This window comes from Pinus tabuliformis, chromosome 5_2 (genome assembly GCF_031772625.1).
Source record: "Pinus tabuliformis cultivar Carrire ecotype Pingquan chromosome 5_2, CPIR1, whole genome shotgun sequence".
Taxonomy (NCBI): domain Eukaryota; kingdom Viridiplantae; phylum Streptophyta; class Pinopsida; order Pinales; family Pinaceae; genus Pinus; species Pinus tabuliformis.
In genome coordinates, this window is record NC_142306.1 from 742,831,302 (window position 1) to 742,852,504 (window position 21,203).

Below are 21,203 nucleotides of genomic sequence, written 5' to 3' on the forward strand. Positions count from 1 at the left end.
CAAGTTCAACAAGATGTGTGTTCTGATGCCATGTAAAAAGACCATCAGCGGACAAGAAGCAACAAACTTGTTCTTTGGGTAGGTCTGGGTACACTTTGGGATACCAAGGAGCATCATTTCAGACAGGGATGCAAGATTTATTAATGCATTCTAGACTAGATTGTGGGAGAATATGGACACGAAGTTCAAGAGATCTACAACATTTCATCCATAGATAGATGGGCAAATAAAAGTAGTCAATAGGACATTGATGCAACTTTTGAGGAGTTACAACTAGAAGCATCCAAAGACCTGGGATGAAAATCTGGTATATATGCAACATTCTTATAACAAAGCAATCCACAATTCTACAGGAAAGTCCCCATTTGAAACTTGTTTTGGATATTTGCCACCTTCACCTTTGGCTATTGCATATGGGCAACAAGGAGGAGTGAAGGAATACCTTACAGGAGATGCTTTGAGGGCTGAAAATTTTATAGAGAAGATTAGGCAAATCCATCTACAGGTACAGGAAACACTGAAAAAGTCGCAGGTGAAGTATAAGGCCAGACATGATCAACACAAAACAGAGAAATCATTCAAGGTGGGAGACAGAGTATGGCTATAGTTGAAAAAGGAGAGGTTGCAGGGGCATGGTAAGAAAATCAAGGCTCTAAGGTATGGTCCCTTTGAGATACTGGAAAAGGTGGGTGATAATGCCTATCGACTCAGTTTACCACCATATATGCACATTTACTCAGTTGTAAATGTGGAGAATTTGAAACTCTATGAGCCTTCCATGCTAGATCATGAAGAGGAACATGTCCTACCTTCTGTGGAGGATTTGGCACCAGACGCTCAGGCAGAGTTGACAGAAGATACAGTTTGCAGAAGAGATCTAGAGCTACAAGACAAGGGCAACAAGACCTTTGGCAAATTGGGTTGAAGGGACAACTTCCAGGAAAAGCTAAATGGTACACCAGAGAGAAAGTGGAGAAAATTTGCCCTTACCTCATTCAGTAAAATTTTTGGGGACCAAAAGCCTCCGAAAATGTGGAGGTGTGATTCGAATTGGATCATTATATTGTTTTTCATCCATCTCGATGAATTTGGAGTGGAAAAAGTGGAGGAATCAACTCATGGGACCGTTTCTACCAGCGAGACCCAATTTGGAAAAACGGGGTCTGAAACCTTCTGGGAGCATTTTGAGGCATCAAACAATTTTTTTTGGGTGTAAAAATGTGTTTCTTTCACATAAAACCCTTTCATACTATTCTCCACACAAGAACTTTCCAACGACGCAAGAATCGCATCAATCAGAGTTCGTATGTAAAAGTTATGCCACTCAGAAGTTGACCTTCCTGTTTTCACACCTATAGTTCGGGAGGATGTTGCATCAACCCTCATTATTCATGGAAAAGATTCTAGCCACGTGCTTTTGATGTAAAAGACTCTAGAAGAGTCTATTTTGTAACTCTAGTTAAGAGTTGATGTAGTCAAACTTAACCACTAGTAGGCTATCGGGTTATGTTATAACCGGGTCACTAGGAGGAAGAGGCATTCCATTCTTTCGAGAGCATTTTGTTCCATAGCTAAGCAAAGATATCTAGGAGTGATAGGAGGTAGAGAAAACAGAGAGGATCTGTCCACTATAGCAGCCCACGGGTCACAGGCATTACTTCTTTGTATCTGCATCCATATTTCCAGACAGAGAAAGAGAGCGAAGCGACCTCACCTTCCAGCTGGGTTTTCTCCTGAAAGGGTTTCCTAGATAGCATATCTTGTGTATTATGTGTGTATTTGAGCTTATTATGTCATTCTCTACTTTTCTGCTTGATTTTCTTATACATGCATTCACTAATTACAGTTAGTTTTACATATCTAGAAGTTAAATAAAACTGTGATAGTGTAGAATCTCATATTTTAAATACAATATTATCAGATATGTTGTGACGAGTTGTCCAGTGGAATATCCACGACAGTTTACGGATCACCGGATGATAGAACACATGGCTTAGTGACCCCTAAACCGGACTGTGGGTTGCAATAAAGCCGACTTTTGTGTTGCCTTGGTGGGCATAGGAATCCTTGACTGATGAATGACGAGATATACGGTAAAGCCTAGAGGTGGGTACTCTCCATTAGGCCTAGTAATCCCAAGATGTGATATGTGGTAAAGCCTGGAGAGTGGGTCTCGGTTTAGGGCCTAGTGATTAGGTGTGGATTGTGGTAATGCCTGAAAGACTAGGAGACATGAAAATTCTTCACGGTGTAGGTGGAGAAATCCAGTCGCATCCATGCTTGTTTGGCCTAGTGATCTGGTGGAGATCATGGTAAAGCCGATTATTACATGTTTATTGTGTTGTCCTAGTGATTTGGGATGGATTACGATGAAGCATGGTTTCTATTGATGTGGGTGATGTGGTTTAGCCTCGGGATGCCCTAGTTGGTTCTTTTGGTGTGAGACAGTCCCACATTCATGCTTGGAATATGGCCCGGGGGTGAATGGATGAAGAGAGAATTGGCTCAACCACTCTATGGTCGTGTGGAACGTGTCAGTCCCATCCCGGGTTGGATTTTGTATTAATTAATAAGAGGTTATCTTCTTGATATCTTATGTATAAATGTACTGGTTTATATGTAGATTTTATGGCTGATGTATTCTTGATATTTATGTTGTTATTATGCTAGTTATAAGCATGCATTATGATAATGATGATGTATGGATTTCCTCGTATTTTGATTTGTAAATGAATGAACAATGTATCTATGACCTAATAGATGATAATGCAACTAATAATATAAGGGAACAATGCTTCTTAGAGATTATCAGATAAGTATGAGACCCCTATGCTTAAATCTATTGTTTATACATGTAGATTACATATTTGTGATATGTTTAATGAAATGTCTGTCATGGCTAGTAGGAGTCCAGTCAAGCCCTTGAAAATTAATTGCATTTATATCATCATTCCCTTGTTATATTTTTGTTTTGAAGTGTCATTTAATTTTGGGCAGTGACCTTGGCTTTGGGCCTAAAAAAGTGGCTCAAATCTCAAGGAAGTTGGCACAACACTTAGCAAAATAGTCCCTGGACGCTCGCATACCATGATGTGGGAACGCCCAGAGCCTTTTGAATGTAGGCATGCCCATATCATAGGAGTGTACGGGGGTTAATTGGTATAAAAACTCAGTGGGACCAGGGGTTGGTTGCCGAAAAGGTTGAGATGGTTCCTGGGAGTACACACGCTAGTGTGGAAGGTTTGTATGTCGTGTTTCTGTTGATTCCACTTCCTTAAGGTCACATAGGAGGTTGAATCCCATCACAGTAGCCTCGTGTCACATGTTTACCCCAGTTGGTCGATTACTTAGGTAGATGTGGGAGGAGGGTGTTATAGTTATTTTCTTCCAGAGCTAGATGCTTATGTCAATAGAACTCCAACCCCTCGACTATCTAAAACAAAATGATATGGAGTCGGAGACACCACCTTGCTCATGAGCCTTTTGAAAATGCAAAGATCCCTATACTCTCGACTTCACAACTTTCAAAGTAAACTATGGGAAAACTTCATTGTAACTGCTACAGAAAAACATGGAATCAGGGTCGACAGACTATTTAAAAGCATACCATATGGAATCCGTGGCGGCACCTTGTTCACAGAACTTGCGCAAATGCAATGATGGGCCAATTGTGACTTAGTTGTGGTCAGTCACTACTGGTTTATTCTTACAACATTACATTCAAACCATCGAAACTTGACCCCAAAATGTATTTAACACTTATGTTAATAAATAAAATCATGCATTAAATGATAATTTGCTCGCAGAGAGATCTCAAAAACTCACTAGGTTTCCATTTGTAGAATCCAACAATCCACTTACCCGAACAATTGTTGTGTTCTAAAGTCTAAAGTCTAACATGCAAATTCTGCAAAACAATGAACCATTAGAAGTCCAAATTATGCCCGACGACCATTAAACCATAAATTAATGTTCATACATTTACCTGTTAGATAGTCGTCGAGGAGGTTCGCAATCTTGCGTCCTGCCACATAACCAAACACCTTTAGCGTTCCGCACAAAAATTTCACCGATCGCATCCGACAAAGTAAAAAAAAAAAAACAAAACTCACTTTGTAACAATGAAAACCTGACAAAGATTAGTTATGCTGCATTCCAGCCTCAATGAGTGCCACAACACCAAGAAAATAAAACAATGCCTTTGAACATGGAAAATAGCTAAATCTTCTTATCGATAGTCCATTAACCATAATAAATTGTCCACCAACACTCTTAAAATGAAATTTATGCCACCAGAGCTCAAAGCAACCCAAGTTAACTCCTAGCTATACGAAGAATTGCCCTTTCTTATACCTACTCTATACAATCCGATCAACCCGATCTATCGTGCATGGCAGGATGATGTCCACCCTCCAAATTCAGAGCCGAGGATGTGGCGGTAGGCTAGCGTCACCCAAATTTTTTAACGAAAAGGCTAATGTTAACTATAGAAAATTAAAAAATTTGAGGAGTATGGACAACCTAATAGCTTATAACCAATCATAAATGTCACTGTGTAAACAATGACATAATAAATAAATATATAATGAAATGAAATGAAATGATATTTTAAGGTCCACGAGACTAAAAATAGTCTATGAGACCATTAGTTCCCTGCTTTTCGATTTTTGTAATTCAATCATTTTCTGATTCAAATTGATGATGAGCTGGCCCAACCTTCCAACAATCCCTCACTAAAAAGACAATGCCAATAAACTGATGCTAGCGTGTTCTCATAACTTTCTCTGATGTCTTTGAATGCATCACATTCCAAAATGAAATGTTTTTCTAATTCCATAGCCTCAGACGTGCAAAATGTACACACCCGTTCTTCCCAAGCTTCTTTGGGTCTTTTCCACCATCCTGTTTCACACCGAAGTTGATGTGAGTTGGTCCTTAATTGAGCAATAAGAACCTTTTCCCTCAACGAAATGCTAGCTCCAATGAAATCTTTTTGTTGTAGATCACACGTACGACTGAATTCCTCAATGTAATATTTCTTCTTTCTACCCAACTCTTTTCCCCATACCTTTTTACGAAACTTCTCCATAACAAAATCCTTTAGCTCCTTGCTATTTGTGGGACAAACATTGAGGTAGATATTCCATTTTTGCATCCATGTGTAGTTTTGTTTCATCCATGTTTTCTTTCTTTCACTCATGCCTTCATTGAAGATAACATTAGGCCATCTACCTACTCTCATCTGCTAAATTATTTTTAAATATCTTATGAGCCGCACCATAGAAATTGCTTCAATGAGAGTTTTTTCCAAGGAAATAGACACAATTTTCGTTAATAAATTAAGAAAATTACATATTGTATCATCAACATGTATGAGATGCATTCACAATAGTTCCATTCATCATAGTACTAAGCATATATACATATTACAAACAAAATTGCAGAGAGAAATATCTGTCGAGAAACTATAAAACCATAGCAGTGTCCCAAGAAAAACTGATAAGACAAAAACAAAATAAACATAGAATGATCAGAGTCATCATTTTGAGTGGTTCCCATTCATATCAATGAATGGAAGATGGAAAAACTGATAGAACTCTCCATCTTTGTACTCCTGAACTATCCATTGACCCCTGTTCAGCTGTGTGGCCTCTTTGGAAAGACGATCAACGATCTCATTCCTTTCCCTGTATATATGAGAGCATACAATAAAACAAAATTGTGATTTTAGTGTAAATACATCCTCGAGTGTGTCCTTGAGTGTGTGCAAGTGACAATGATATACATCATTTATCCCATTTATTACTAGCTGTGAATCCCCAAAGATTTGAATCCTTTGACAATTTTGTTCCCGCGCAAATAATAGGAGATCTTTTAAACTGTTAAGCTCAACATAAGCTTCAATGGGAGTTGCCCTGTTCCACTCAACATTTTCTCATAAGGTACTAGTCTTTTTATTTTGAACTTGCTCATGATCAAGCGTTTTTGAATTTCTCAATTTGTTTCCATTTTGAGACGAGAGTGTTGCTAGCCTACAATTCACACTGATATAGCATCACTGGACAAACTAGGAGTCCAAAAAGCACTTTAATTGTTTTCCAATCCCATAACTCTGCCTCTCTACATTTGTTTGAAGAGCATATAATGCTTTCCACCCTCCTAAAATTCTCTTCTTTTTACAGTCCTCCCAATTGATTTTGTTGTTAAAATCAATCCCAAGGTACTTGTACTCATTTACTTTTTCAAGAATGTCGTCTTCAAAGAAGAAAGTATGCTGGCTCTGCTTCCTTTTATTAGAAAAAATTATTATTTTGGTCTTGCTAGTATTGACTTGCATCCCCATTACTCTACAAAAATGCTCAAGGGCATATAAGTGCATTTGCAATCCATGGGCTGATTTAGAAATCAATACAATATCATCAGCATATAATTTTTATTCATTTATTTATTATTATTATTTTTTTTTTATCACAAACTCCCCCAAACCGAACACCATCTCCACCTTGCAGATTTAGCCACTCTTCCAATTTATCAATATATAGACCAAACAGAGTAGGGGATAGAGGGCAACCTTGCTTGACTCCAATGTCACTTCTAAAGCTTTCTGAAATACCTGTCGAGGTTCTAATTTTGACGTTCACTTCTTCATAAAGTCTATGGACAACGGCTCTATAATGCACAGGAATTTCAAGTTCTTCCATTCTACGCCACAACTTATCCCTGGGGACTGTGTCAAATGCTTTTTTGAAGTCAACAAAGCAGCAAAATACATCTTCTTTGTCTTCCCAAACCTTTTCAACAATGTGTCACAACGTGATGCCATGATCCACTGTAGAATGTTTCGGCCTAAAACTCGCTTGTCCTCTTGCCCTCTTTTCTTTTACTTTTGCCCACTTACTAATTCTGTCTTCTACCATGCTACCAAAAAGCTTTGCAAACAAAAGATTGATCATAATTGTTCTATAGTTGGATGGATTATTAATGTCTCCACTTTTAAAAAGGGGTATTGCTGGGCTAATCGTCCAATCTCTTGGTAATCCTTGTTGAATGATGTTGTTGAATATTTCCACGATGTGTGGTGCAAGAGCGTTCATTCCCATTTTAGATAATCTGCTTGAAGTTCAACCAAGTCCTTTGCCTTTCCTATTTTTAACTTCTTAATTCCATTCTCCACCTCCTGTAACGTGAAGAGCTTTGAATTTGTGTTGATCCTAGGGGGGACTCTGCCTCAGATTCTTTCTCATAGAGTTGTCTTGCATATTCAAACCATTGATTGGTTGTAATATTATTTTCAATTTGCTTCTTCCTTGGTTGCAGTTCCTGCCAGAAAAGCTTTGGATTATTCTTGCTTAAATATATTAACTCTTCTCTCCTTGTTTGCATGAACTCATATTTTTTCCTTTTTAGTATCTGCTTATATAACTTTACATTCATCTTCTCCTTTCCTGCCTTTTTCAAGGTTCTCCTTGCCATTTTGCATTCCTCATCAAACCAAGCATTTACAGGAAAACAATTTGATTCTGATTTCCTATTTTTTGCTCTTTTGCACTTCTCAAGTGCACTTTGAATTATATTTGTTAACTCATGACTGTTGAAGCTTTTGAAACCAGTTTTCTCCTTCCGAATTAATCTCTCTAACATTGTCTTGAAGATAGTACAATTTTCTTGTGTTAGAAGAATTTTGCCCCTTGATAGTGATTGTCGAGAGCATTGGGTTTTCCTCCTATGTTGCCTTTCTTCTAACCATGATAACCTTATATAAATTGGGTTATGGTCTGATTTTAAGTCCCAAATATGCTCTCCAATACTAACTTCGTCTATCTTTTCTATCAAGCTTTGTGAACACATCACATAGTCAACGACACTTGCCCCATTGTATGTGTTGCAAGTGAAGTTCCCAGACCTTTTCCATCTATCTAGACCATTGCAAATAATTAAGTTGAAAGCCCCACATAGTGTAAGCAACTCCTCTCCAAAATGATTGCTAACTTTGTCATCTTTTGAACACCTCACCCATTGGGGATTCTTCTCTTAGTGAGCCAAATAGGATTGTTATCCTCTTTGCAACAAAGAAACGCTAGCTTGATTATTTGTTGTTCTAGCATTGAAATCTCCCACTAAAAGAACTTCTACCTGCTGAGACTACACGACAATATCTTGTTTTAATGCTGCATACGGATCCTTGCTGTCAAGCCCCTTATTTTTGTAAGTTTTTGAGGCTTGAGGAGAAAAATAGCATGCTGCAATTCTTGTGTGATTCTCATTCTCTGATATTTTCAACCATAAACATTGTTTATTTACATCTTCTTTGATTAACTTAATGTGGCGACCTTCTTTTTCTTTCACTAAAGCTAGTATTCCCTCATAACCTTTGCCTTTTTCTGCTACCTTGTTCCAAATTGCCAACTTCAAATAACCGTCAAACACAGGAGTTTTGCAACCATCATGCTCATGAGTTTCCATGAGACAAATTATGTCTCTACCTTCCTTAATAGGCCATAACCCAAATTCCCTCCTCGAAAGGTAACCTCTACAATTCCAACAAACTAAACTTAGGTAGACCTAGGTAGTATTTGACTACTACGCTATTTGGTACATAAGACTCAAATTTGAGTTTGCACCCCTTTTCATCCATGCTGCTCTTGTTGTTTTCATCCCTATTATTGAATTCTTTGTTTTTTCTTTACTGCCAGCTTGCTGCCCTGATTTGCCCGAAGGCCCAAACACTGCAATTACGACTTTACCATTGTACAACCATTCTCTTTTCCCTTCATTTCTTGCGGTTCTAATTTTCTCCACTTCATCCCTTCTCTTCTCTTGTTGTTTTTTGGTTAAATCTTCATCGAGAAAGAAGTGTGAGCCTTTCAAGAGTTTCTTTTTGCCCAAAAGCTGGTGTTTGTCTTGTACACTTGCCATGGTGACTTTTATGGGTCAAAACCTCTCTTCACATATCCTCCCAACCTCTAATGTAGTTTCTCTCTAAGAAAGTCTCTTGTCAAATTGAGAATACTTTCATGCTTCCTATAATCTCGTATTCCCTCGAAATAAAGTTAGATTATATTCCCTCATAATAAAGTTTGTTTTCTTGTTATGTCTTTCTTTGTGTTCTATTTCCTAGCTTGGCACGGGATTTTCATTTGTTTGGGCAAAATTTACCCATATCGACAAAAAGGAATCCCATAACACGACCCGATTCGTTCAGAAATCTGGCTCTTTCATATTTTGATAAATCAGGGCTTGTTAAAAGGATTCTGTCTCGATAGTCGTTGAGCATTTGAATCCATTTGGCGATTTCACTGAGAGGAAGCAGTCGGTGAATTGAGGAACCGCAAGCATGAGGGCTGTGGTGCAGAGGGTATTGTCTGGCAGAGTAGAGGTAAGTTAACTCTTCTTCAATTATTATATAGTTGTGTGTGTGTGAGGTGGTACTGGTTGGCTGATGCGAAGTGTTAAAATGGGCTGTCGTGAAGTGCAATAACCATATTTTGGGGGAAGTGAGTGCAGGTAGAAGGGCGAGTTGTATCCGAAATAGGACCAGGCTTATTGGTCCTTGTGGGTCTTCTGGAAACTGATACCGAATCAGATGCTGATTACATGTCAGTAATGCTGACACTTTCACATTATCTTCTCTTTTCTTTTAACGGAGTTGTAATTTTTCCACTAATGTCTATGTTTTCAATGGATGGCTAAGTTTTTCTATGGGCGACAATCAGACTTTTTAAAAGAGTGCTTCAGTAATATATATTGTCCATGTTTACTTTTTAACGCCCGTTGAGACGTTCTGGTCCGTCGGACCTCTCCTTAAAAATTGAAATTGAAATTTAGAAATGAATTTAATCAGAAAAGGATGGTGGGATTTTAAGCTTTCATTTCTGTGGCTGAACTTGTAAGCTTTTCCATTTGTCATGATAATTTTAAAATTTCAATAAGCTGACCTCCTAAGTTGGTATGTTTATCTTTTTGTAGTTTTGATCTTTGCCATTGGGGCCTTTTTGAAGAAGTGGTTTGGGCTTATGATCAGTGAGTACCAACATTAATAACCAATCATATTTGGGTGCATCATTAGAGATATAGTCATCCGTGATTTTGGCAATCATGGTTTGCAACTTTGCATGTATAGTGCTATTGTGATCAGTGGACTTCATGGGACTGCAACATTTCGTTAAGGGTTATCAACTTTAGCATTACTAAAACTTTGCTTCATCAAGCAAGTCTGCTTAACAGTAATCCCAGGAGTGGTTTGATATGTCAGACTTACGACTCTCTATCCACCCATGACAGCTAAAGAGTCTGGTCAATATATTTGCAAACTGAAGGTTGAAGATACGATGATATTTATTGTGAGGCATACTTGTACCTACCTGCCGGTTTGGCTGTTCAGAGAATTGACCGTTAATTTGCGCATAAAGCAATCAACAAGAAAATGCTGAATTTGAACAAAATAAACATATTTATCGATTTTCAATATAAATCTGGATGAGGACATTCTCGAGTTCACTTTTCTGAGGCTACTGTCCTAAATCAACGTTGAGAAGAGAAGTTACGAATTGCGAGCACAATGAATCAATTACGTAAGTGTGCTTTTGGAGATCAAATTTTAGAGACCATGAAATTGCATAATTTGCTTCATCGCCTCAGATGTACACGTGGAAGAAATTGCCCACAAAGGAAGTGTTGGAAATAATACTGAGAGGTGGTGGGGTGAATCAGTATATCTTAGTTAAAATATTTGGGTAAAATCAACCATAGTAGTGAAGTTTAGGATGAGACAAGGAAGGAGCCCCTCTCTTGAACACCATGACAGGATTGGTGGCTCCTATTAGGGGTTCAGGGGGTGTGTTGGTACAACTCCATACTGTTCGAGCCTCAACAATCTAACTAAAAAAATGCAGTGGATAGGAAGGTATCCAAAAGAGTACAAATATACCCATTTCTCATTTGGTAACCAATTTATCATGCATGTAATATATGGGAGCTAAAATTGTGCAGCAATAGCCGAATCAAGCCTCATAAAGGAGTATAAATTGGAGAATGAAAGATGTTGCACTTGGAAGCTTAGTTCTCTCTGTTTCTTTCTTCATTATAATTTTAAAATTTGTAGGAAGCAGAGGCCCTGCCCCATTTTGAAAATTGCATCATATATTCTGAATCAATATAGATGTACGTCAAGAATGACATATCATGGAATCAGGGAGCAATTACACGGGTTTTCTGCATCCTGCACAAGCAAGGAGAGCTAATACATCCACTTTGGCTCAAGAGGAATTATTTCTTTCCTAAAAGTGTCATTCTTGGCTGAGTTTTGTATAGTCATGTTTGATCTAAAAGATAAAACTTCTTCCAAGTGGAACAGAGTAGTCAGCTCATGAAAGTTCTCTTGTTATTGTCATTTTCGGAATGAGACGCCTGTCCGTTTGCTCATGTTCCTCACACTCTACTCCACTTGTTAGATTATCCATTTGTCCCCCAAAAGGGCCCCTTTCCAGTGAAGAGCAGTGACAGTAAGTGGCAATCCAAACCCACAATGCTCTAGAAACCTTGCAATTTCACATGCTACAATTAAGTCTTTTAGGTTTGTGACAAGCTGCACATCATCTATTTGTAATGCCAGTTCGATGCACTCTATCCTTAATTGGTAAACTGTTATGAGAGTCAACCGCCTTGTAGTCTGGTCTGAACAGAAGAACGAGACCTATAAATACCTTGGCACCTCTTGATCCACCTTATTTCATTATTCAAAATATTCAAGACATTGGTCGAATCTTAGAACACAGCTCCTTGGTCCTATATTCCATAAAAGGTTTTTCATATGAGCAATTCCATTCTTTCCAAATTGGCCCATGAGCATTCTAATTTAGCTTAAACTGTGGAAATTTCGGGAATCTGTGCTTAAGACAAATTCAAAAATTTCACTTCATTTACTTGAGGTTTCCCATATCTATTTCTTGTGAGCTTTTCAGTCTTATGGCTGAATCTGAAATAGAAATCACAACAGCATAGATTTCATTTCTATCCAACCAAATGAATAAGGCAGCCTGAGAAATTAAACGCTGAAACAATGCATTTCGATGGGACCATGTTTTCAGCCCCAAGGGCACAATCCTTGTAGGAATTTACAGGGTAAGTTCCTCAGAAAGAATACCAAGAGGACACCGCTCACAACCAGATCTCAAATCAATACACCAGTATTTTTGACGTGGTTAAAACCCTCAGAGTGCAAGGAGGGAAACAGTCCACGGCCTGTCCCAACGTGGGTACAGACAATTTATTAATCAAAGAATGAAAATTTACATAAGCTTCTCTCATGCACGGATTACCCGAACAATGACCCTCCATGCGCTTTAAATAGAACTCATGGACCAATCGGGTGTCAAGCCACGGATCAAGTGTCGGTAATACCGAGGTGAGAGTGAACCGTCGGATCACTACATATCGTGACCGTCGGATTGTAAGTTACAAAATGTACAACGGTAAAGAAACACACTTTACCTAACTCTAACCTAACTCTATACTAGACCAAGTTGAACTTAACTATATCCTATGTGTCGGAATATCCTAACATCCCCCCTTAAGAACAACTTGGGATAGGATTGAAGGATTTACAAATATGACACAATAGGAGAAGGAAGGAGGCACTAGAGCCTATCCCCCCTTAGTGACAACTTCCTGAACTCCAAGCATATATCGAAGTTTAGTGAACTTCGCCTCTGTGAGAGCCTTTGTGAAGATGTCTGCAACCTGATCATCTGTTGGACAATATTGCACTTCAAGAACATGGTCATGAATGAGCTTTCTGATGAAGTGCATGTGTAGTTCAATGTGTTTGCTGCGCTGATGCTGGACTGGATCTTTGCATAGCTGAATGGCACTTTGATTATCACACCAAAGTGTGGTTGGATGCTGCTGCTCAAAGCCAAACTCTGATAGGATCTGACGAAGCCACAAGGCTTCCTTACTAGCTTCCACGGCACCACGATACTCTGCTTCTGCTGATGAAAGAGAAATGGCAGCCTGTTTCTTACAAGCCCATGTAATAGGTCCTGAACCAAGAGTGAAGACATAACCGGCAGTAGACTTCCGATCATCAAGGTCACCAGCCCAATCAGAATCAGTGAAACCAACTAACAGAGGAGCTGCTTTGGCACTGTAATGAATCCCAAACTGTACTGTACCTCGAACATAACGAAGTATTCTTTTAGCTGCTTTCCAATGACTTTCACGGGGGTTTTGCATAAAACGAGCAACAAGGCCAACAGCAAAGGAAAGATCAGGACGAGTATGGGTTAAATACAAGAGTTTTCCGACAAGTTGACGGTATAAGGTAGCATCAACTTCAGGAGAAGTACAAGAGACTGAAAGTTTGACTCCAGACTGAAAGGGAGAAGTGGCTGGCTTACAGTCTTCCATGTGAAAATGACGAAGAATATCACAAGCATACTTGGACTGGGAAAGGAAAATACCCTCTTGGGATTGCAAGACTTGAAGACCGAGAAAATAGTGTAAGTGTCCTAAGTCTGTCATTTCAAATTTCTTTTTAAGGCTGGACTTCACATGGTTTATAAGGTTGGGATCACTACCAGTAAGAATAAGATCATCAACATAAAGAACAAGGATGATGAGAGAGTTGCCCACTTTCTTGGTGTAGACAGTATTGTCAGAATGACACCTAGAAAAGCCAGATTCTAAAAGAAAGCTATCCATTTTGGCATACCAAGCTCGAGGAGCTTGCTTGAGGCCATAAAGGGATTTCTTAAGTCGACAAACGAGGCTGGAGTCTGTTTGTATGAAGCCAATGGGTTGTTCCATATAGATTTCTTCCTGCAAGTCACCATGCAAGAAGGCAGATTTAACATCCATTTGATGGACTTCCCATTTTAAAGAGGCAGCAAGGGAAAGAACAAGGCGGATAGAGTTCATTTTGGCAACTGGAGAGAAGGTTTCAGTGTAGTCAATGCCTTCAACCTGTGAAAAGCCCTTAGCAACTAGACGAGCTTTATGTTTATCAACTTTCCCATCTGGTCCATACTTGGTTCTGTAAACCCATTTGCATCTAACAAGTTTGCGTCCCTTTGGTAGAGGAACAAGATCCCATGTATCATTTGTCATCAATGAATGATATTCTTCATTCATAGCTGTTTCCCAATGTGGATGGCCTGAAGCTTCTGCAAAAGTGTCAGGATCATGATTTACTGGAGCTTGAGCCAGTAAAGAAGAGGCTCTTTCAAACTGAGAACGTGTACGTCGCTGATCTGTAGGATCACCGGCAAGATCACCTGCTGCATCCCGAGTAGCACGGACCCATCTTGGAAGTTGAGGATCCTGAGAAGGTGGGGAAGGATTATCATCCTCGCTTTCATCATCAGAAGAAGAAATGTTTTCAAAGATAGAAGAGATAGGAAGAGGTGGCACATCCGCCGGACTAGGCTCGCAGGCCGATTTATTTTCATCAAATTTTACATCTCTTCTAATGATAACATTTTTGGACTTAAATGGAATAAGTCTATAGCCTTTTACATCTTCAGAATATCCAACAAAAGTACATTTCTCACTCTTAGGTTCTAAGGCTTTATGCTTTTCATCTGGAATATGGGCCCATGCTTCACTTCCAAACACACGAAAGTGACTTACATCTGGTTTAATGGAACTCCAGGCTTCTTCTGGAGTGATATTCTCTAGAACCTTAGTAGGAGTGCGATTGATTATATAATTTGCACAATTAATTGCTTCGGCCCAAAAACTAAGACTGAGTCCTTTAGATTGCAGCATACAATTAGCCATTTCCTTTAAGGTGCGATTTTTCCTTTCAGCTACACCATTTTGTTGTGGAGTGTATGGAACAGTATGTTGCATTTGAATTCCATTTTCGGTGCAAAAGTTGATGAATGCATTTTTAACATATTCTCCACCATTATCAGTTCTTAGCTTAAGAATTTGATGTCCAGATTGTTTTTCAACGAATGCTTTGAAGGCCAAAAAGGTGGTAAATACTTCGCTCTTGAGTTTTAAGAAGTATACCCAAGTGCGTCTGGAGAAATCATCAATGAAAGTTAAGAAGTACTTGCAGCCAGAGAATGAAGCAACAGGAAGAGGACCACATAAATCACTGTGCACAAGCTGTAAAGGGGCTGAGGCGTGCCAAGAGGCACGTTTGTCAAAACTGTCCCGATGATGTTTTCCGAGTACACATCCGGAACAAACACCATCTTTGCAAGATACCATAGGAAGACCTGTCACCATGTTTTTTTTACATAGATGCTGAAGGGAGCGATAGTTTAAGTGACCATACCGCTCATGCCAAAGTTTGCTCACTTCATCATTATGAGCAACAAATACTGAGGGAAGATGGGATGACCCAAAGTTGTGAAACTTATACAACCTTTTGGAATCATCAGCAAGACCAGTAGCTAGAATCTGTTTAGGATCTTTTAGATCCTTGATTACAACATCATGAGGTGAAAATTCAACAATTTTACCTTCACCTGAATGAGTTATCTGATAGACAGATAGAAGGTTGCAGGATAAGTTTGGAACACATAATACATCATTGAACTGACCATTGTCTAGATGAACAGTTCCAGTCCCTACAACATTAAGAGATCTATCATCACCAACATATATATTTTTGGTGTTACAATCATTTAAAGAAGAAAACATGGCTTGGTTTTTGGCCATGTGACAAGAGGCTCCAGAATCAATGAGCCACTCATGAGAATGAGAAGAAGAAGAAGATACATTTAATGCATAACCAGACTGAGATGATTGACGATGACATGCAGAAAATGCCGTTCCGGAAGTTGAAGTTGAAGTAGGCTCCAGATGGATGTTATGTTTCTTCATTGCGGCTTCCAAGGCTTCCATCTTCTTAAAGCATTTAGATTCTAAGTGGCCATCTCGATTACAAAAGTTACAATGTCTGTCAGTCTTCTTCCATTTGTTTTTATTGGTCTTGTCATATTGCTGAAATGATCTTTCATCTTGAGGCTGAGTTGGTTTAGGACCATTCCTTTGAGGATAAGACTTCTTAGGATTCTTTGAATTTGGTTGCTGCTGGGCGGCTAACGCTTTCGAGGAAGAGTTTCCAAGATTAAGAAGACCAAGGTGTAAGAGTTTTTCTTGTTCTCTTATTAAGGAATCACAAAAGGAGTCAAAGGAAGGGGGCTTGTAGTCTTTGCCTTGACAAATGAAAGCTTCCCTGGTAGAATGGAAAGTGGAAACAAATACAGAGTAGGCTGGTCCCAACTTAGTAAGGATGGAATAAATAAGGTTACCATCTTCTTTCTTAACTTTAACACCTTCCAAGAGATATCTAAGGGTCTTGAATTTGGACAAGAAATCTTCAATGCAAGAAAAATTATTAGGATCCAAAGTAAGCAACTCATTCTCAAGTTGATGGGCTCTAATTTCATTTTTAATCCCAAAAACTTTAGCAAGTTTTTCTAATGCTTCATGAGGAGTTTCAATTTCTGCAATGTGGAATCTAAGATCAGGAGAAACAGACATTCCTATCAAACCACGTGCTTGATCTTGTCGATTTTCCCATTTTTCGGCCTTGTCTTCATCTTTGGGTTTCTTCTCTTGGTCTGTGGCTATTCTGAAGAGACCTTTACTTCTAAGTAAATCTCCCATGTAGGCTACCCATTGGAAGTAGTTAGTGCTGTCAAGAATGACTTGGCATGGACTTTCCATTTTTTGAAAAACAACTGAAGCTGAAGATGCTGAAAGTAAGTGGTCCAATGGATAGATCTCGAAAAAATAGGCGGTTTTAAAAAAAACGGCTCTGAAAAAGGCTTCCGGATGAAGAAGTTATGGCTTTTTAAAAAAAAATTGTTGACGTTGCCGGCAAAGTGCGCGAATGTGCGGGAATGAAAAAAATCCGCCCCCACAAAATGGAGACTTGAACCCAAGACCTCTACTCTCTTAAAAGGTCTTTGAACCAATTGATCTATACAAAATATTTGAGAGAGAGAGAGAGAGAGAGAGAGAGAGAGAGGGGGGGGGGGGGGGGGGGGGGGCGCCTCGATTTGCGTGCTTGTCTTGGGAAGACTCTTTTCCCCTACAAAACACAAAACACAAAACCCAACACGAATATCCAAAGAAAAACGAACCTTACGGATCTAAGTTAGCTTTAGCCAAAGAACTAGAAATTTAAAAAAAATCTCAAAGTTAGCTTTTAGCCGAAAAACTAAATATTTTTCTCAATGTTTCTGATTTTCCGAGATCACACTAAGGTGCAGGGAAAAGAGCATACGCATGAGAAAAATCCTTTCTTTCTGTTTCTGATTTGCCCAGATCGCACAGAGTCGCAGGGCAAAGAGCATACGCAGAAATGAAAGGTATAGATCCGGAAAAAAAGGCTAAATAAACCGAAACCGAAATAAGCAGAGAGAAAATGACAGTAAACTGCAAAAAAAACACTGTATACCTCCCGATCTGAAAAATGACGCAGCTAGGGCTACCGGAAACCTTTTCGCGTGAAACGAAAGGGGTTCCTCACTGAAACAGATGCTCCGAACGCAACAGAGCAGTCCTCTCGGCCCGAAAGCAGTCAGAAACAGCAGATCTAGGAAACGACAGCCGCATGCAGTTCTACCGGCTTCAGATTTGGATCACCAACGGACGCGGCCCTCAAATAGCTCCGATACCATGTAGAAATTTACAGGGTAAGTTCCTCAGAAAGAATACCAAGAGGACACCGCTCACAACCAGATCTCGAATCAATACACCAGTATTTTTGACGTGGTTAAAACCCTCAGAGTGCAAGGAGGGAAACAGTCCACGGCCTGTCCCAACGTGGGTACAGACAATTTATTAATCAAAGAATGAAAATTTACATAAGCTTCTCTCATGCACGGATTACCCGAACAATGACCCTCCATGCGCTTTAAATAGAACTCATGGACCAATCGGGTGTCAAGCCACGGATCAAGTGTCGGTAATACCGAGGTGAGAGTGAACCGTCAGATCACTACATATCGTGACCGTCGGATTGTAAGTTACAAAATGTACAACGGTAAAGAAACACACTTTACCTAACTCTAACCTAACTCTATACTAGACCAAGTTGAACTTAACTATATCCTATGTGTCGGAATATCCTAACAATCCTCGACATATAACTGATCAAAGAACAACTGATAAACAGATTTGTTACATCCACAAATCTGCCTTCATAACTTCTATTTACTTGTCAAGTCACTCGACAAATTCTCCGAATCTCCTGTTATGTTAAATCAACATACATAGCTAGCACTAGAAACCACTCAATCACCATGAGAACGTAAGCTGAAAATCAAAGCTGAAAGTACACAAAGTTTGGACAGCAAAGCACATTTCATATATACATAAGAATGAAGTTACAAGTACATATCAACAACTAATCGCAAGCTGGTACAAGATATCCTTGAAGCTTATCACGAGCTAGAACTCTCCAATGCATCCAAAAACTAGCCAGGGCATCCACCACCAACAACAAACCTAATTAGAAAATATGGTTAACAAGGTATCACACAAGGCTACCCTAGCCACTCCAAAGGAACACCAACAAGCTAGCATAAACACCACCAAGTTCACCCTTGATCTTTCTCCAAGCTTGCCTTACCAAGCTCTCCAAGAAAAGCAATCCAAGTCTCCTGTAGGGTTTCTTTGCCACAAACCTTAATTTTTTCTAACACAAGGACTTCAGCCCTAGCACTTCAAGTCTCCTTTTAGGTTTTGCCTTAAATCCCTGCACCTTCCTCCCTTTCATCAACACAAGTACAAAGACTCAAGACATGGCCATCCTGGGGTTGGAGTTCTTTAACTCTAGGTCTTCAACTCTTGCATCAACACAAGCACCATGTTAATTTTTGATAACAATGGTATGTTCTATGCTTAGCACAATTTACTTCAATGTTCCTTTAGCAGCCCAATAACAATTTCCAATTATTTCCAATAGCAACCACATTAACCATTAATCACATTGATAGTAAATGCAGATAGAACATAAAACAAAATGCAGAAGACAAGCCAAGACAAGAGAATGCTGAATTTGGCGGATGCCAAGGAAAAACCCCAATGTGGGGAAAACCCTTTGATAAAATCTTCTTCTTATTATTCAATAGTTCAACATAAAGAGAGAGTACAAAAGTCAAATAGACTAGTTCAATACAAAGTCAAATCAGCCTTGTCAAATTCTGTAGTCAACTACAGTCAAACTTCAGCCCTAACCAGAAAGTCAACTTTAGTCAAAACAACAGTAAAACACCTCCTTTGAAGCTCGGTCAAAGGCAGTCAAATTCAGCCTCTAGCAGTGGTCAAAGTCAACCCAAAACAGTCACAAAAACTCTAGTCAAACTCGGTCAACTTGCGGTCAGCTCTATAGTCAAACAAGCCTGCAGTCAACACAAGTCAAACAACTCCAAAATCCTTGATTTTTGTGCCAGTCAATGCGGCCTAGAGAAATCAAAATTCTGCCCTCAAAATCGTAGTCAAATTCAGTCAAGACAAACCTTTGTCAATGCTAGTCCTGAAGTCTAAAATTTCGACGTGTAATTTTCTGCCTAGAAAATCGTCTTCCTTGCCACACGTGTGAGAGAGAGAGAGAGAGGCTGCCCAAGCTGTACGAACCAATCTGATGAAGAGAGAGAGAAGAGTGTGTGAGTGATTGATGCCCAAATGAGGTGAGAGGTCTCTTCTATTTATACACTTCGTTGAGGGTGAAGAGGCACATCCATTGGGCTTCTTGAGCCTACATTTAGCTGAGGTCAACCTGAACAATTTGCACGTGTGGTCATAAATTCAAAATCACACTTCGGCTTGTCCGGATGAGATGATCTTTATATCAATCTTGGACCTCTCAAAAAGAGGAATCCAATGCAATCATCATCTCCATCAAATGAGCTGTCCCAAGGTGGAATTTGGTCCTAGTTGCCAATTTTAACACTCTCTCTCAAGTAGGGAGAATTCCGCTTGCCAATCCATCTATCATCATCATGCCATCTTGTCGTCATGTACCATATTTGTCATCTCTGCTCCGCTGAACCATGAAGTAATAATGAAGAAGAATTGAATGAGAGTGAGTCACAAGACCTTACCACTCTCCACTGACAAAAGTCAGTCCAGAGGTAGAACCTCAAATGATCCCAAATCAAGTTGTTGAACACCATGTATCCTAGTCATAGGGAGTATGGTAGTACACGAAGCATCCATCGGTAGTGCTGTGGTCCCTAACCACTTTTGCCAACTCATTGGCTAGATGAGAGGTACTTCCCATTAGTCCCGGACTCCATGGGTAAGATGTATGCTGGGGCATCGACAGGAGAAGGTGAACCACTCATCTTGCTCATATGCCATAGGAGAAGGTGAACCACTCATCCTATGCATATGTCAATCGTAGGGGAAGGTGAACCATTCACCCTACACACATGTCAACCATCATCGGGTATCATAGGGGAAGATGGACCACTCACCCTGTACATAGCGCACCATTAGTGGAAGGTGAACCACTCACCCTATGGTCGCTCATAGCTCCAAGAAGTACCCCAAGCTCCCAGGAGCTCCCAGAGCTTAGTGTGTTGGGTGTGGAGCCTGATTATCTTCAGTATTCAAAGGTTTCAGTTGGATGTATACCCCAGGAAGACTGTACACCTCTCCACGTGGGGGGGACTTGTCCTCCCTGCAGGGGTCCGGGGGGGCTAATCCCCTTCGACTGGGGGGTCTGGGGGCCAGGGGTCCCCCGGCAGGGGTTCGGGGGTAGCACACCTGAAGCTAAAAATAGATGTAAAATTGCCTTGTAAAAGTCTAGTAATTTCTAGTCAATCTGGGCCATTCATTAGGCAGATGATCTGATGGTAGAAGTTATGTTTAATTTAGGGTTTTTTGCCCTAGAAGGCAACCCCTCACTATATATGAGGGAATTGTATTGTGTCTATGTATAGCTGTATTATGAGTGAGGAAGAGAGAGGAGATTGAGAGCAAAGAGGGTGTTACAGCGGATCTGCTGTAGGTTGTATCTCTTCAGTTTGCTGGATAATATAATAAAAGAAGGATCGGCTGTTTCTCCGTGGACGTAGCCCAAACTGGGTGAACCACATATATCTGTGTCTCTCTTGTTTTATGTGTTTTCTGTGTTTATATTTCTGCAATATTTTATGTGTTCCATTGCTCCGTAATATATAATTTTCTAACATAGTGTTCAACTCATGCAGGACCCTCATAGGAGGGTC

General features: G+C 39.7%; 1 protein-coding gene across 2 annotated transcripts in view; it reads left to right on the forward strand.

Moving 5' to 3' along the window:
• Window positions 1-9,101: 9,101 nt before the first annotated feature.
• Window positions 9,102-21,203, forward strand: part of LOC149161374 (D-Tyr-tRNA(Tyr) deacylase family protein) — a 272,307-nt gene continuing 260,205 nt past the window's right edge. Inside the window, exons 1-2 of one of the 2 annotated variants that reach the window (XM_089436976.1) lie at window positions 9,102-9,376; window positions 9,505-9,596. In XM_089436976.1, coding sequence (XP_089293102.1) covers window positions 9,335-9,376; window positions 9,505-9,596 — 134 coding nt within the window. In that variant the 5' untranslated portion in view covers window positions 9,102-9,334. The remainder of the gene's footprint in view (window positions 9,377-9,504; window positions 9,597-21,203) is intronic. The other variant, XM_089436975.1, reaches the window with a different exon arrangement.